The sequence below is a fragment of the Hesperophylax consimilis genome, chromosome 2, assembly GCF_061612785.1.
Source record: "Hesperophylax consimilis isolate HC1 chromosome 2, BYU_Hcon_1.0, whole genome shotgun sequence".
NCBI classification, from domain to species: Eukaryota; Metazoa; Arthropoda; class Insecta; order Trichoptera; family Limnephilidae; genus Hesperophylax; species Hesperophylax consimilis.
In genome coordinates, this window is record NC_142837.1 from 4,816,762 (window position 1) to 4,831,924 (window position 15,163).

Sequence of the window (15,163 nt, forward strand, 5' to 3'; positions counted from 1 at the left end):
CCAAGGAATTGTGTTTTTCAAGACCTATCGAACGATCACTCGAATTTATCAACTAATTCAAAGAAAATGTCGCTAACTCACAGACCTTTCGGCTCCTTAGCAACAGTCAGGCCATTGAAATTGATTTTCAGTTTCGAGAATTCAAGAATTTGTGGTCAGGGTGTGGGTAAAGTTTTAGAGTAACTGGACACACTTAATACAAATATTTTTTTTGAAAGAACACTTCGATTCAACAAAATACAATTGTTCAAGTCGGGCAAATACTGCATTTCAACGGATAGTTTTAAGTATTTTTTTACATAATAGGAAGAAAAAACTTTTTATATATTCATAATATATAGGAATACGTGTTCATGCTCCTGCATTTGCCCTGATAATATTTAATGACGAATTTTTATGAAAATGTAATAATCCGACATCGTGATAATATACTTGTATTCTATTGAAATTTTTTCCGGAAATATATTATTCACTCGTTAAGGGCCTGCAATCCCGTTTTTAACCAGATTTCCAATAATTTGAAGAGATTCTTAGTAAATTAACAATACCCATTACTCTCTGTGTAGGTTAGGTTGATAGATTACTTTTTTCATCGCTTTTAATGACTTTATCACTTTTTAAAGGTGTATTGAACTGTCATTGTTTAATTATTATGGAATTCCATTTGGGGATTCTGTGATGATCTTTTTGAGGAAAGGAAGGAGTGAATCTGGGCCTTGTAGAAAGGAAAGACCCGTGTTGTAGGAGGGAGGAAACAATGAAGCCGGCATGCATTAATATATATGTAGTCCTTATAGAGCGGTGAGATTCTTGTCTCTAAACACAGAGATGGGTGTTGAAATTCTGTGAGAGGAAAACAAACTACCTCTTTTATTTTAATTCAAGACACAATTTTCATCTCTTTGTTAAACTCAAACTAAAAACCTGTTATAGATTCATAGTTTGAGTTAAATAAAAGAAGAAAAAAATTAACAGTAAAACTGTCATTTCAAAAGTAATGTCCTCAAAGGTTCTAATTGGTCGATGCCTCCAAGTGAACAAGCAATTTTAAGATTAACAGAATAACCATAAAAAAGCATTATTTTCCATCTTCCCCAACATAAATGGTTGTCTTTTATAGTAATGAAGTTTTATCAAAGTGTTCTTTCAAAAACGTGTTATTAAATTTTATATTATATTTTTTAAATAAGAAAGTTATTACTTTTAATTATAATTATGTATATGTAACAACCAGTGAAAGTTTAAAATATATAATTTATTTATTTTTTCAAAGTTGATTGATTCAAAATATTTCCAGTTTTTTTATATAACCTGACCAACAATTTTATCGTCAGTTCCCGAAGTAAAATAAAATTGACCTTGATTCAACTCACAGACATGGGGCCACAATATCATGTTATCGGTTTCACTTCAGTGATTGAAAAGGTTATGAAAAATAGATTATCTGTATCGATTAAGAAAAAGATAAGATTAAGAAAACACAATATGATGAAAATTTGAAGAAGCTTTTTAATTATTTAAACATTTAATAACATGACACTAAGAGTTGAGGTTCTAATATCCCCTGTAGTTGATCTTGGGGTCCAGCCCAATGAGCTGCCTCATGATGAAGACCGGGAGTCTCTTTCCCTTCCAGGTGCGGGGCATGGGCGGCTCGTAGGCCTGCCGGAACTTCTCGTTGACGTACGCCTCTGCCGAGAAGTTTTCCGCATCCTTTATCCTGGCGATCAGCACCGCCTGAAATGCTTTCTCTTTCCTCATCTCACGGCGCTGCCTGACCTGGAAGATAAGAACAGTTTCATTAACTGTGTCATGAGATATATTATTGCACATAAGAATATAGCTCCTGAACAAATCTCTTCCAATATCGACAAATTTTATGTCAGTGAGGTAGAAACAAAAGAGAAATCCTATTCATGCATCCTTCACCACATCCTAAAAATGTCAAAAAAAATCATAAATCTTTACCTATACATTAGCAAACATTATACCTAATTTCTTATCATACAATAAATACAATAATAAAGTTAGTTGTGTAAATAAGAAAACAATTTATTAGTTTTACATTTATTTTCAATATTATTAACTGCACACAGAACTCATATTTAGTGATGCTGTGTGGAGAGTCTTTTAAGAGCAGGAAGGAGTGAACCTGAGTCTTGAAGAGACCCCGGTTGCAAACGACGCATCCTTATATGGAAAATTTCAACCGTGTCATAATTTTTGTGGTAAAATTTCGATCGCGCTGGCCTCGCTTATTATGAATATTTTTTAGATAAAACCTTTAGATTCACCTTAATTACTGTACGACACAACTTTTTGCATTCGGGGCGGTGGAAAATATTGCAATAAAAATTTCAATTACGTAAAATTAAAATTTGCTTTCGTTTTGTGAAACGAGACCGTCCATTTTCAAACTTTATTTGTTTATTCTCAAATGTCATTTTTTTTTGTTGTTATTTCTGTTACTGTAGGACGAAACGAACGGCTAGAAGTAGCTAGAGACAATCGCGCGGGCGTTTTTTTTAATGTTAAAAAATTCCATCAAATTAGTATTTACCTAATATGCATGCATTGTGTGCGTTGTGATTGAAATTTATTAGCGGGATTTTATTTTTTTACGTTCAAATTTTATTTAAGTTAAATATTTCTGCGATGTTGAGCGGCTACGCTAAGTTTGTAATACAAAAGAAAGTGCCCCCTTTATAGCTCCTGCTCGCGTCAAGGCAAGAAAAACATCCCAGTTTTCAAGTAGTTTAGCGGCTACGCTAGGTTTGTGTAACATGGTTTGTGATACAAAAGAAAGTGCCCCCTTTATAGCGCCTGCTCGCGTCAAGGCAAGAAAAACATCCCAGTTTTCAATTAGTTTAGCTGCTACGCTAGTTTTGTGTAACATGGTTTGTGATTCAAAAGAAAGTGTCCCTTTTATACCGCCTGCTCGCGTCAAGGCAAGAAAAACATCCCAGTTTTCAAATAGTTTAGCGGCTACACTATGTTTGTGTAACATGGTATATATATATATATATATATATATATATATATATATATCTCAAAAACCATGTTACACAAACCTAGCGTAGCCGCTAAACTAATTGAAAACTGGGATGTTTTTCTTGCCTTGACGCGAGCAGGCGGTATAAAGGGGGCATTTTCTTTTTCATCATAAACCATGTTACAAAAACTTAGCGTAGCTGCTCACCATCGCAGAAATAGTTAACTTAAATAAAATTTGAACGTAAAAAAATAAAATCCAGGTAGTAAAATTCAATCACAACGCACACAATGCATGCATATTAGGTAAATACTAATTTGACGGAATTTTTTAACATTAAAAAAAACGCCCGCGCGATTATGTTTCTAGCCTCCTCTAGCCGTTCGTTTCGTCCTATAGTAACAAAAATACCAACAAAACAAAATGACATTTGACAATAAAGTTTGAAAATGGACGGCCTCGTTTCACAAAACGAAAGCTAATTTTAATTTTACGTAATTGAAATTTTTATTGCAATATTTTCCACCGCCCCGAAGGTTAAAAGTTGTGTCATACAGTAATTAAGGTGAATCTAAAGGTTTTATCTAAAAAATATTCATAATAAGCGAGGCCAGCGCGATCGAAATTTTACCATTTTTGATATTCATGTTGCTCACTCGCAATTAATAAAATTAAAAGTTAGATTGGAAAACATGGTAAAATTTCAGAATCGCTCAGCACGCTAACAAATGAAATTTTCAAGCTTTAGATTAAGAAAAATGGAACTTAATGTATCTTTTACCATCTCTACCGAAGTAAATAGTTATCTTGTATAGTAATTAAGCTGAATCTAAAAAAAGCTGAAAATATTTGAATTAAAAGCGTGTCCAGCTATTCTGAAACTTTACAAATATTATATAAATATGACTGGAAACATCTCACTATCTGGCAAATGTAAAGAGCAATAAAAAAATAACACTTTACTTTAGCCCATTCGAACTTCATACGTTTCCTCAATTTTTTAAGTTGGTGTTTCTTCATTTTCCTTCTGCGAATAACTATCAATCTGACAGCTTGTTTTTCAGGTAAATCGCTTTCTGTGGGGCACTCCATGGCATTGTTTGTTAACGGGATATCTTCAATTCTTATTATATTCCTCTTTGGAGCTGAGGGAGTAAACGGTAGGAGTGGCAGGTCCATAATAGGTGGTCTGATTCGGTCGAGATTTGGGGTTATGCTTATAATCGATCTAGGAGAAAATGTAAGGTTTCTAAGACTTTTCGACCCCACATTATCTTTTGATTTGTCAATACTGAGGCAGTTAAATGCAGAAATTAGATTAATTTCACATTTTGACACATTCGTGCTCAAAAACTTGACATTCGGTATCCCAGCTGAAAGAGGTTAGGTTTATTAATATCAATTATTTGTATTTACTTGTGCATAATTAATATATACTTTGACTTACCTTGTAGGGCTCTTAAAGGCGGAATAAGCCTGTTAAGAATCATATTTGTAAAATGCGATCGTAAATCGCTTAACGTAGTTGAGAATTTTATATAGAAAAGCTAAGAAAAACTAAAACCATAGATAATCAATTTTTGACGGATGAAAAAAAAATGTGGCCATACTTGTACATATATTTTAGGACCTAAAATATATGTATAAGTATGGCCACATTTTTTTTTCATCCGTCAAAAATTGATTATCTATGGTTTTAGTTTTTCTTAGCTTTTCTATATAAAATTCTCAACTACGTTAAGCGATTTACGATCGCATTTTACAAATATGATTCTTAACAGGCTTATTCCGCCTTTAAGAGCCCTACAAGGTAAGTCAAAGTATATATTAATTATGCACAAGTAAATACAAATAATTGACATTAATAAACCTAACCTCTTTCAGCTTTTAGGATGCAACAACGGCAGTTCCATGATAAATCAAAACAATGCCAATTCAACACACCTTTAAAAACTGATATAAACTCAGAAGAGACGAAAAAACTAGCATGTAAACCTAACATACATAACCTATTTAAATTCTTTTTTGTTGGATCACTTTTGGATTTTATATCACTATTTAAAGATGTGTTGAATTGTCGTTTTGATGAGTTATCCGGTCACCAACCTATTGCTTTTACTTAAAATGTCACGAGGGGGGCGGGATTTCAAAAAACTAAGGAATGTTATGGGTATATTTTATTATTCGGATTACATTGTCAGAGTTCTTACCGAAGAGCAACTTTATGAATGTAAATTTCTCTCAAATGTCTTAAATTGCTCGGTCAGAGAGATATTTACTTTAGTTAAGTTGCTCTATTGCTCTATTCTAAAAACCCTGTAAAGCAACTAAAATATGGATTCATGCACCATAGATACCTACATATCTACATTTACAATTTGTACATGAATGTTTTGGTTTGCGTGCGTGTTCAATTTTTTTTTTAATGTTCCTCCATGGCAGTCACCTTTTTATAGATTTACCAGTCTAAACAATAACATAAATGATTTCTTAAATAAATGCATTTATATATATATATATGTCAATATACCATCGTCTAGTATCGAACATCGACAATAATTGGCAATGGTGGCATAAATACATAATAATATAATGAATTTATGCCTGAATTATGTAGTGACATAAGAATTAAGTACTTTTGATTTTTTTAAATTCTGCGTACACACTATAAACATCCAAAATTAACGTATTACTCAACGAACGTAGGTACTTCAGAAAACCCTACAGACAAGGGATGTGGCAACATATAATCAAGAATAATTCTACCTGTCAAAGTAGTTGTCAAATAATATAAAAAATTATTGACAATTTTGACGATCAGTCAAAATAACTTTTGTTGTTTGTGTAGTGATAAGCGAATTTTTCACCTATGAATGTGGGTGTATTTAATAAGGTCAACTTCAAGGTAATTATGCGGAACTATTTAATACAAAAAACAACAATGTTATTATTATTTACCGGGGCATCATAATATGTTTTGCATTATAATACATAACGGTAATTTCATTCGCTGTGTAGTTGTAATTTATTTCAGTAGGTACAGTACGTGTACTATTATTATTACACTGTGATTTTTTAACTAGTTCAGCCGTGTTTTGTGTTATTACTCTTTTTTTTAAAGGAGCCATTAGTTTTTCTTCCATATCATCATAAAATTGAGTTTTCACCGAAGGCCAATATAGTTACGGAAGTATACCGCACTTTTATAGTTATTTGATAAGCATATTAATTTAACAACTACAACATTATCAAACGGTGTACACACATGGTTTATACTGCAACAAGAATCCATTTAATAAATACTGTGCACCGGTGATAAAAGTATGATAAACATTTGCCTATTCAACAATAAAAATATCACTCAATGACTTAGGTAAAAACCATTTTGCTGTTGTGTTACTGGGTAAGTGTTTCACTGGCTTAACCTAACTATGTTCCTAACTTTAAAAACCATTTTCTTTTAATTCACGTGGAGTGCATGATATCGCCTAGTGAGAAAGATTCCCTATGTCTTAACAATCTTTTATGCTGTAACGTTGATAGTAGATAAAGATTGTAAGAAAATGTGTAACTTACTATATCATGGTTTCTCACGTCGGAAATATATTTTATAACTTTTATCTAGTTAACCAGTAGTTTTTTGAACAGTATACCTCGCGTCAAAAAGTATGTTTCTAATATTCTCTTATTAAATAAATACCAAAATGTCCTCTGAAATCATGAGATTTGTAAGTAGATAGGTACTTAAACACCCACTTTAATTATAAACCATATATTTTATGTAAGAAATTTTAACTTTCAAATAAGGAATTAGACAATTTTTAAAAGAAAGGTTACTATCCCAATGACAATTCTTTTTCGGATATTTTTCTTTTCTTATCGATAATATTGAAAAAATGCAAAATAGAAAGTTCAAACCAACACAACGATTTCACATTTGAAAAAAGAATCTTTAAAAACAAATTTACAGACAGAATAGGTTAAAACGGGACTTCGCTATGCTCAGTCAATAAAACTGCTGCGGTAAGTAAAGTTATCATTGAGACTCTTAAGGAAGACACTGTATTTTTACTCACCGCGGCAGAATATATAAGAGATACAAAAATACAGGAAATTAAAATTCAGTGACGATATATAATAACAAATTGTTCAGCTAGGTGGGGCTACAAACAATCAGAAGAGAGAATGGGCCTGCGTGGCGACCTGATGTGTTTTGTTGTGTCTGTATCTTGGAACCCGTATGTCTCAGGATCGCAGCCTGAGCGGCTCATCCGACATGTATGGGGAATGGGGCTGTGTGGTGCTTGGCGGGGGCGCTGGCAGCGGGGTGTTGGGGGCGCTCCGTGGCGGGGGGCGAGACGTAGCGGCCGCGGTACTACGGCAGCTGGTGCCCCCACCGCAGCAGGCCAAGATGGAGCAGCCGCCACTCAATACTCATCAAGAGGTAATATTTATATTATTTATTATGTTTTACCTTTTTGTGTGATTACCGCACAAGAATTCTAATTGTCTGAGGTCAGTGGGACTATGGCATTGCAAATAAATACAATTGTTAGTAGTTTCTATTTAAGCGAAGTTTGTAAATGATTATTACTCAATCTCTTGAACTTTGGAGTAAGAAAATCTCCCAACCTCACCTCATTTTCCAAATATATTGATTTTTTTTGAGTTTGTTGTTGATTTTTTTGTGTTTGTGTTTGTGTTATTTTAATAATTTACTAAAAATCCCTAAAACAATTATTTCTCTTTCAAATTATCTCCCACTGTCATAGATTTTTTTTGTGAGAGCGATTTATCGCTGACATCTCACAGACCGAGTGTAGGTAGTTACATGACTAAAATAGGAGGGACGTAGTGAAGAGTTAAGTAAGTATAATAATAATGTCACAGTGTTCACAGACCTTCTCAATAGGATTTCCTGTTCTGAGGCAGCCTGTAGTTTTGATATTTTTGCATATTTTTGAGTTTGTAGTTTAGAAGTGTTTTTTCAAAACTCGTCAAGTTATGCCAGAATCCAAATTTTTCAAGACAATTATTATTTACTAGCTGTACTCTGCCACGCGTTGCTGTTGCTCAGTTTGTCTGTGCAGATAGAGAAACAATAGCACATGCTGCTTTTATGTCCAACATGGCACTGTTAAAAAAACATGTTTTCCAACAAATGGCGCAGTTTTTCAAAAAAAGCATGTTTTTTCCTGTCACAGGGGACATCTCATAATGTAGGTAAATAAAAACACATGCGTATTCGAATGCAACGTTTTGTCAAAATTTTAAAGCAAGTGGTGAAGAACTCTCGGAGATTTAGGGTTTTGAACAAACGAACTTTAACATTTTTATTTGCACAGATTTAGTTAAGCACTCTGTATCTAAATGTGTATTTGGAGGTATGTTGTGAGGCTGAAGGATTCGAGGAGGAGAAGAAGAAGGTTGTGAAGTACATACCTGGCTTTTCAGATCTGGTCACTGAACATGGCTAAACCATTTTCAAGCAATGTCTCAATTTTGAAATTTGATCTTTTACCAAGGCGATGCAGACGAGTATGTACCAATCTGATCAAGACTGATTCTTATTTAAGCGTTTCATTTTTTTATCCCAAAAATTTAATCAATTTAGACAGTTTTTGAATCACTAAATGGCGCTAAATAAAGTTGATAAAAATTTGACCTGTAACAGCTTTGACAGCCAGAAATACACCAAATGCACGCCCAACGTTTGTACACAATTGACATGTGAATGGGTAATTTCTATAACTGGTTATCGAATTCAACAGCCCCGCTGTTTAATAATAATAATAATAATAAACATATTATTGGGATGTTCTATATTAGCACCGTCCGAGTATACATTAAGGCACAATCAAGTTTTAAAAATAATTCACCAAAGTTTGGTAAAAACATAACTTGATTGACTGTCGTAATATAATACCATATTATGAATACAAACCAAATTCATTTTTAGAAAACGAATTTACAAAATATATTATGATAAAACTATACTAACAGACCGAACGATTAGTCATAATAGACCCGATATAGTTTTACATGACAAAATGAAAAAAATAACTTATATCATTGATGTCGCTATTCCAAATTCCTGTAATATTCAAAAATCTGTTAATGAAAAAATAAGAAAATACACAGATTTAGGAAATGAGATTAAAAGAATTTGGCATTCTCAGACTATAAAAATATTACCATTTGTTATTTCTGCTACTGGCATTATACCTAGCTCTCTCATTAAAAATTTAGGCGTATTAGATCTATCAAAAAATTTATATATAAAAATGCAAAAATCAGAAATGTGTGCAGGGATAGTGCAATGCAATACATTCCATAATGTTTTTAGGCTTCTGTTTTTCCTCCCTCCTACATGGGTCACTTCACGACCTTCATTCCTTCCTTTCCTCAAAAAAGCATTAACACATCCCCAAAGATGACATAGTCACTGGGGAAATTATTATTATTATTATTAAAAGAAAAAATGTAATGAGTATAATTTTTTTGACTTTATTTATTTATTTATTAATTTACAGACAATATGTCCATTAAAACCATAATATTGACACGAATAAGAAAACATAGATGACAGTGAATGGAGAGTACATGAATGTGAAGGGCAAAGACAATGTACATATAGAAAATAACTACAAGTCAGAGCATCAATAACGATTATATAAATACGATTCTTTTTATAGGTGGAATGGGTCATGGAGGTAATCCGACACGGTCTATCCCTACCCCTGACGGAACAAGACATTCTCCGGAACTGTGTGACGGTCTACTGTGACTGGTTGTCGGCCCTTATCCCTCCCCACTCCGGACCCATCCCACACATTCTCCCCGCCATCCCAGAACCCGTCATGAAGGAACCCGAGCGCTATGCAAGGAGAATTATACAACACCTACATAATCTGTTTGTGCCGAGGCCTGGTGAAGGTAAGAACATCTTTTTTTATTTTTTACGTTAACTGTACGCAGGAGGCCCTGATGAAAATAATTTCCTTAGGGGCACGTGTCATATTTGGAAATGCTTGGTGGAGGGTCTTTTTTATGAAACAAAAGAGGGAACCTGGGCCTTGAAGAGACCCACGTTGTAGGAAGGAGGAAACACCGGCGGGCAAATCATTCTACAGCAAGTCATGGAAACATGTAGGTAACAAATGTCTACTGTCTATGAATGTTGGACGCGTGTTCGGCTTGTTTCCCGGTGCCGAAGGGATCAATGACACTAGTTCCACGGAACATTGTGCATTGAAATATCGTTAGAACAAAGACAGCATTAGGATAAGGGAATCTATCAGACGGAGGGTTTTTTTAGGAACTTCAGATCAGAAGTGGCTGCCAAATTTAACAGTGAGGCTCACTAAATATATTAAAAACACTAATTTAAGCTGCCGGTGATAGGTACATTGGTGATTGCGTAAGTGTCTTGTCCTGTAAAGCCACGTACTCGCCTACGAGCTGTACCATTACATTTGAAAGTAAAGCCCTAGTGTAAACACTAGAGCCTGATTATTGATAACCGAGTACGCACTGTGTCACGGCTTTATGTGAAAGTTAAACTCGAATTTAAATGTCATTTTCACCATTGGAACTGATTGTTGAGACAAACGAAAAAATACCTAAATATAATTATTTTACAAGCGATAAAGTAAGCGCCAAAATTATTTTATTAATTAATACAATTCATTATTTGAAACTAGTTGAAGTCTCGGGAATTGCTCGTGCTGTAACCCTTTCAGACCTGGCTGATATTATCGCGTGGGTCTGTTTATAAAGATATTTGTTGAAAACGGTTCTAAATTTCTGCAGCATTTCAGCCCACAATGACCTCGCAGGTTCATATCTAACCATACTGGCATATGTTTTCGAAATGGTGCGTCAACAATGAAGCCAATCACTGCATCGTAAGTTATTTAATTATACAATATTTGCGATGTGTTACAGTTTTTCTCGTCTTTTTCAATTTTCGAGGAGATAATGTCACTCTAATAACACCAGATATTAACTTTAGCTATGTTTGAGCACATAATGTCATTTCGTTTAAGTATGTTTGTAATTTTTTACACAATTTTCAAAGGTGAATTTTCTGAAATATCACCAGATGATGAAGAATTCAACACTTTTGTCCTGAATGCTATTGGAGACGGAAATAAAAGGATATTCGAATGACGATGAGGAGCCTCTTGCTAATAGGTACCCTCGCATTATTAGCAGATAGATCCATTATTCCGGACGTCGAAGAGAATGAAAGTGAAAATGATCACTGTTGGATCATGTAGAACCTGTGGCATCTACTTATTCGTGAAACGAATACACAAAAACATATTTGGATGTTCGTGCACCACAAGTTATACAAAAATATATCTAGGAGGTGTTGGTATGCGATATGAGATTTGCATCCTGCAAATGAAGTATTATTGCACTTGGATCAAATCCAATAAATGGACCCTAAAAACCATAATACACTTTTTGGACTCTGTTTGGTAAATTCTTGGTTTTTGTATCATAAAGAACTTTGGACTTATTAAAATTTCATTTGAAGGTTAGTGAAGCGCTTACCAGAAGTCCAGAATGAAAAAGAAAGTCACCTGAGGATCTGAACGCAGAAGAATGTGAGCACACCCAAAGTAAACAATACAAGGCTGTGGATCTGCCATTGTCAGATATGAGATGCATCAGCTACGATCATTTGACAATATTTGATGATACTATTTTTATTTTATTTTTTATTCTTCATTACAAGCACCCGCTATAATGCCAAAGCAGTTTGTCAGCAGGTCAATTTCGCAATATTAATTATAACCATAAAGCACACATATTACGAAAAACCACAATATAGAAAATAGATATAGAAGAATAATATTTCAAGTGACTGCAGTACATAGTCAGATAGATATAACGCAGTCAACATACTCACAGGCATACACACACCCAAAGGTGCACAACATACTTTACACTCTCATAGGCATATTTATACAATTACATGCATATAATCAATGGATTCTAATGTATTTTGTAAAAAATCATGATCTATTAACCATTTTTTTAAGCTTTTTTTTTAGTTTAGTGGCGCTGGTTGATACGCTTTTTACATCCATTGGCATCTTATTTATAGATGGTACAAGATAAGCAAAGTTTTGTTGACCTTTATTATTACTAAATTTTGTGTTGTGTGTGTGATCTACTTTATCTTTATATGTATATGGAATCCTGCAATAGGTTTAAAATTGTATTTTAATTTAGTTAATACTGACTCATATAATAATTTTATATCTCTTCTTTGTGCATAAATACTTTTGCACAAAGAAGATATGGAAAGTTATAATAGTTAAACCAAGAATTTGCCCAATAGAAAATTGTAAAAGCAGAATGAAAATTTTGTCGGAAAATTTTTAATTTTTGGGGTCTCCCGAAAACGCCACCATATATATTTTAACAGGCACTGTATTTTGCTTGGCGGTGTCGAGAGTCCAAACGTTTTTTATTCTTAAGTTCAACCACTTTCAATATTGGAAAACACTAGGTAAATTGTCATAAATATCTCTTCATTACAGTTATTGTACTCTACCAAAGTGCAAAAATACATCAGTGACTGCTCCTGATAAACAATTTCAGTCTTCCAAAACCTGCATTACTACGAAGAAAATGGTGTGACTCCAACAAACTAATCAATATGAAAATGCTCCTTTATCACTTAAGTCAACTGCATTTTATTGTGGGAATCATTTTAATGCAAGTAAAATGTTTAAATGTTTTCCTACAAATGTAACCTGTATGTATTATACAATATTATACAATACTTGGTGTTTCAACTGCATATTTTATTTTAAATTTTCATGAGGGTTTCTAGAAGTTTTCCTTTGTGGTTCCATTGAGGTATATTAATATCTCAATACATGGTACCCATTACCATTGTATAATTATTATAATCAATGATGATAAATTCATATACATTAATATTTTTTCAAATGAAGATGTGGCATTATAATCTGGAAATGGTAAAAAACAAAGTCACTATCCGGTTCTGTCTTTTTGTGCGCTTAGTTCTTCCAAAGTATGCAACAGAGTTTGATAGGGTTTTCACTTAGATCATTTAGAGAATTTCTTCCGGAAGGTTTATGTATACAGGGTGTCCGGGGTGAAAGTGCAGTAACTTCGGGAGGTGATTCTACATAATGGTAGAAGTAAAAAAGAAAAATAACTTTTTTTGTAATTTCAACTTTTAGATGTACTTTTCAGCTACAAACGAAAAATTTCGCCAGCGTGTGCGTACTGTTAGATCATTTAGAGAATTTCTTCCGGAAGGTTTATGTATACAGGGTGTCCGGGGTGAAAGTGCAGTAACTTCGGGAGGTGATTCTACATAATGGTAGAAGTAAAAAAGAAAAATAACTTTTTTTGTAATTTCAACTTTTAGATGTACTTTTCAGCTACAAACGAAAAATTTCGCCAGCGTGTGCGTACTGCATTATTATTGCTTTTGTATCATTTGAAATTGACCGGTAACAGAACAGCTGTGATTTGTTTACTTGAAAGAAATATTATAAACAAATACCTCAGATTCATTTCATTTTTCATCAGATTCACCTCTATTAAATATTATTAATCAGACAATTGAAGAGGGAAAATTTCCACAGTCATGGAAACTATCTACCATTATACCGGTCCCAAAGGTTAAAAATACCAGAAAATGTGAAGAATTTCGACCAATAAACACCTTACCGAAATATGAACAGATACTTGAAGTGATAATAAAAGAACAAATATTGCAATACTTAGATGAACACAATATTTTATACCAAGAACAATCGGGATTCAGATGTAATAATTCTTGTGAAACAGCGTTAAATGTAATCGTTGAAGAATGGAAAGAAGGAATGAATAGTAATAAATTTATCTTAGCAATATTCTTGGATTTTCAAAGGGCATTCGAAACCATAGATCGAGAAATATTGATAAGAAAGCTTAAAGAAATTGGTTTCTCAACTCTAGCCATTAAATTAATAAAAGAGTATTTGAAAGACCGAATACAGGTAAAAAAAATTAATAATCAATTTTCAAAACCAATGGAAAATAAATTAGGAGTACCACAGGGATCAGTCCTTGGACCTCTATTGTTCATACTCTATATTAATGACATGGTGAAAATATTTTCAAAATGCAAAGTACGACTATTTGCCGATGATACACTTATATATATAATTGGAGAAAACTATGAAGAACTAATACATATTTTAAATAATGAACTAGATAATGTATCAAGATGGCTAAAAATAAATAAGCTTAAATTAAATACAAAAAAAAACAAAATGTGTGGTAATTGGTTATAAGAAGACATCCAAAGAAAGCAAAATCAAAATTGATGGTGAAATTATTGAAAATGTTACCAATATAAAATACTTGGGAGTTATAATAGATTCCAAACTGAACTTTAACAAACATGCGGAATATACCCAAAAGAAAATTGGTAAAAAAATATCTTTTTTGGGAAGAATTCGCCAAAAACTGTCCGAAAAAACTGCAATCACCATTTATAACTCCATTATTGCTCCACATTTTAATTACTGCTCAACTATCCTTTTCCTGTGTAACGACCGAGAGCAAAATAAATTTCAAATTCTCCAAAATAGGGCAATGAGAACAATACTCAGACGAAATAGGTATTCAAAAGTAAATAAAATGTTAAACGAACTAAATTGGCTAACGGTGAAACAGATGTTGACCTTGAACACAATGATATTTTTACACAAAATTGTAAACAACCTGCTACCCAAATATTTTTGGAATAAAATTGTATACAACAAGGACATACACAAACATAAAACTAGGACGTACAATCAAATTAGGCTACCAAAGAAGGACAAAGCGAATACCCAGAATAGTATATTATATAAAGGGATGAAATACTATAACGCACTGCCGGAAAACCTTTAGTCTGCCCCAATTGAAAAGTTCAAGATGTTGTGTAGGAGCCACATCAAGCAAGAAAAAAAAAATAGTATATTTGTATGTAATAATTAATTAGTCATTTGTAAACTTAAATGTACAAATTACTAAAATAAAAACAATAAATAAAAATAAAGATACATTCAAGAAGCTGCAGATGAAATGCGCATCAACGTACGAGTAGTAAATTATATCACTTTACGTTTACATACTTACATGCAA

At 33.1% G+C, this 15,163-nt stretch overlaps 2 protein-coding genes across 6 annotated transcripts in view; one reads left to right on the top strand and one right to left on the bottom strand.

Annotated features, from left to right (window-relative positions):
- Positions 1 to 1,489: 1,489 nt before the first annotated feature.
- LOC149425640 (uncharacterized) lies at positions 1,490 to 4,598 on the bottom strand. Its single transcript, XM_089644304.1, has 3 exons — positions 4,440 to 4,598; positions 3,956 to 4,365; positions 1,490 to 1,779 (listed from the first exon to the last, which is right to left on the bottom strand). Exons 1-3 carry the CDS (start codon positions 4,480 to 4,482, stop codon positions 1,555 to 1,557), a joined length of 678 nt encoding a protein of 225 aa, XP_089500430.1. The 5' UTR covers positions 4,483 to 4,598; the 3' UTR covers positions 1,490 to 1,554.
- Positions 4,599 to 5,781: 1,183 nt separating this feature from the next.
- LOC149425641 (ral GTPase-activating protein subunit beta) overlaps positions 5,782 to 15,163 on the top strand; it is a 66,454-nt gene continuing 57,072 nt past the window's right edge. For all 5 annotated transcript variants that reach the window (XM_089640836.1, XM_089640845.1, XM_089640853.1 and 2 more), the window contains exons 1-3: positions 5,782 to 5,897; positions 7,242 to 7,436; positions 9,688 to 9,928. In XM_089640836.1, coding sequence (XP_089496962.1) covers positions 5,862 to 5,897; positions 7,242 to 7,436; positions 9,688 to 9,928 — 472 coding nt within the window. In that variant the 5' untranslated portion in view covers positions 5,782 to 5,861. The remainder of the gene's footprint in view (positions 5,898 to 7,241; positions 7,437 to 9,687; positions 9,929 to 15,163) is intronic.

What these genes read in the sequence shown, in the direction of transcription:
- LOC149425640 (XM_089644304.1), bottom strand. Translation starts at nt 4,482, where the DNA reads ATGATTCTTAACAGGCTTATTCCGCCTTTAAGAGCCCTACAAG. An exon ending in GCCTTTAAGAGCCCTACAAG is followed by an intron (nt 4,366 to 4,439) that starts GTAAGTCAAAGT and finishes AACCTCTTTCAG; the next exon opens with CTGGGATACCGAATGTCAAG. An exon ending in TGAAGTTCGAATGGGCTAAA is followed by an intron (nt 1,780 to 3,955) that starts GTAAAGTGTTAT and finishes CTTATCTTCCAG; the next exon opens with GTCAGGCAGCGCCGTGAGAT.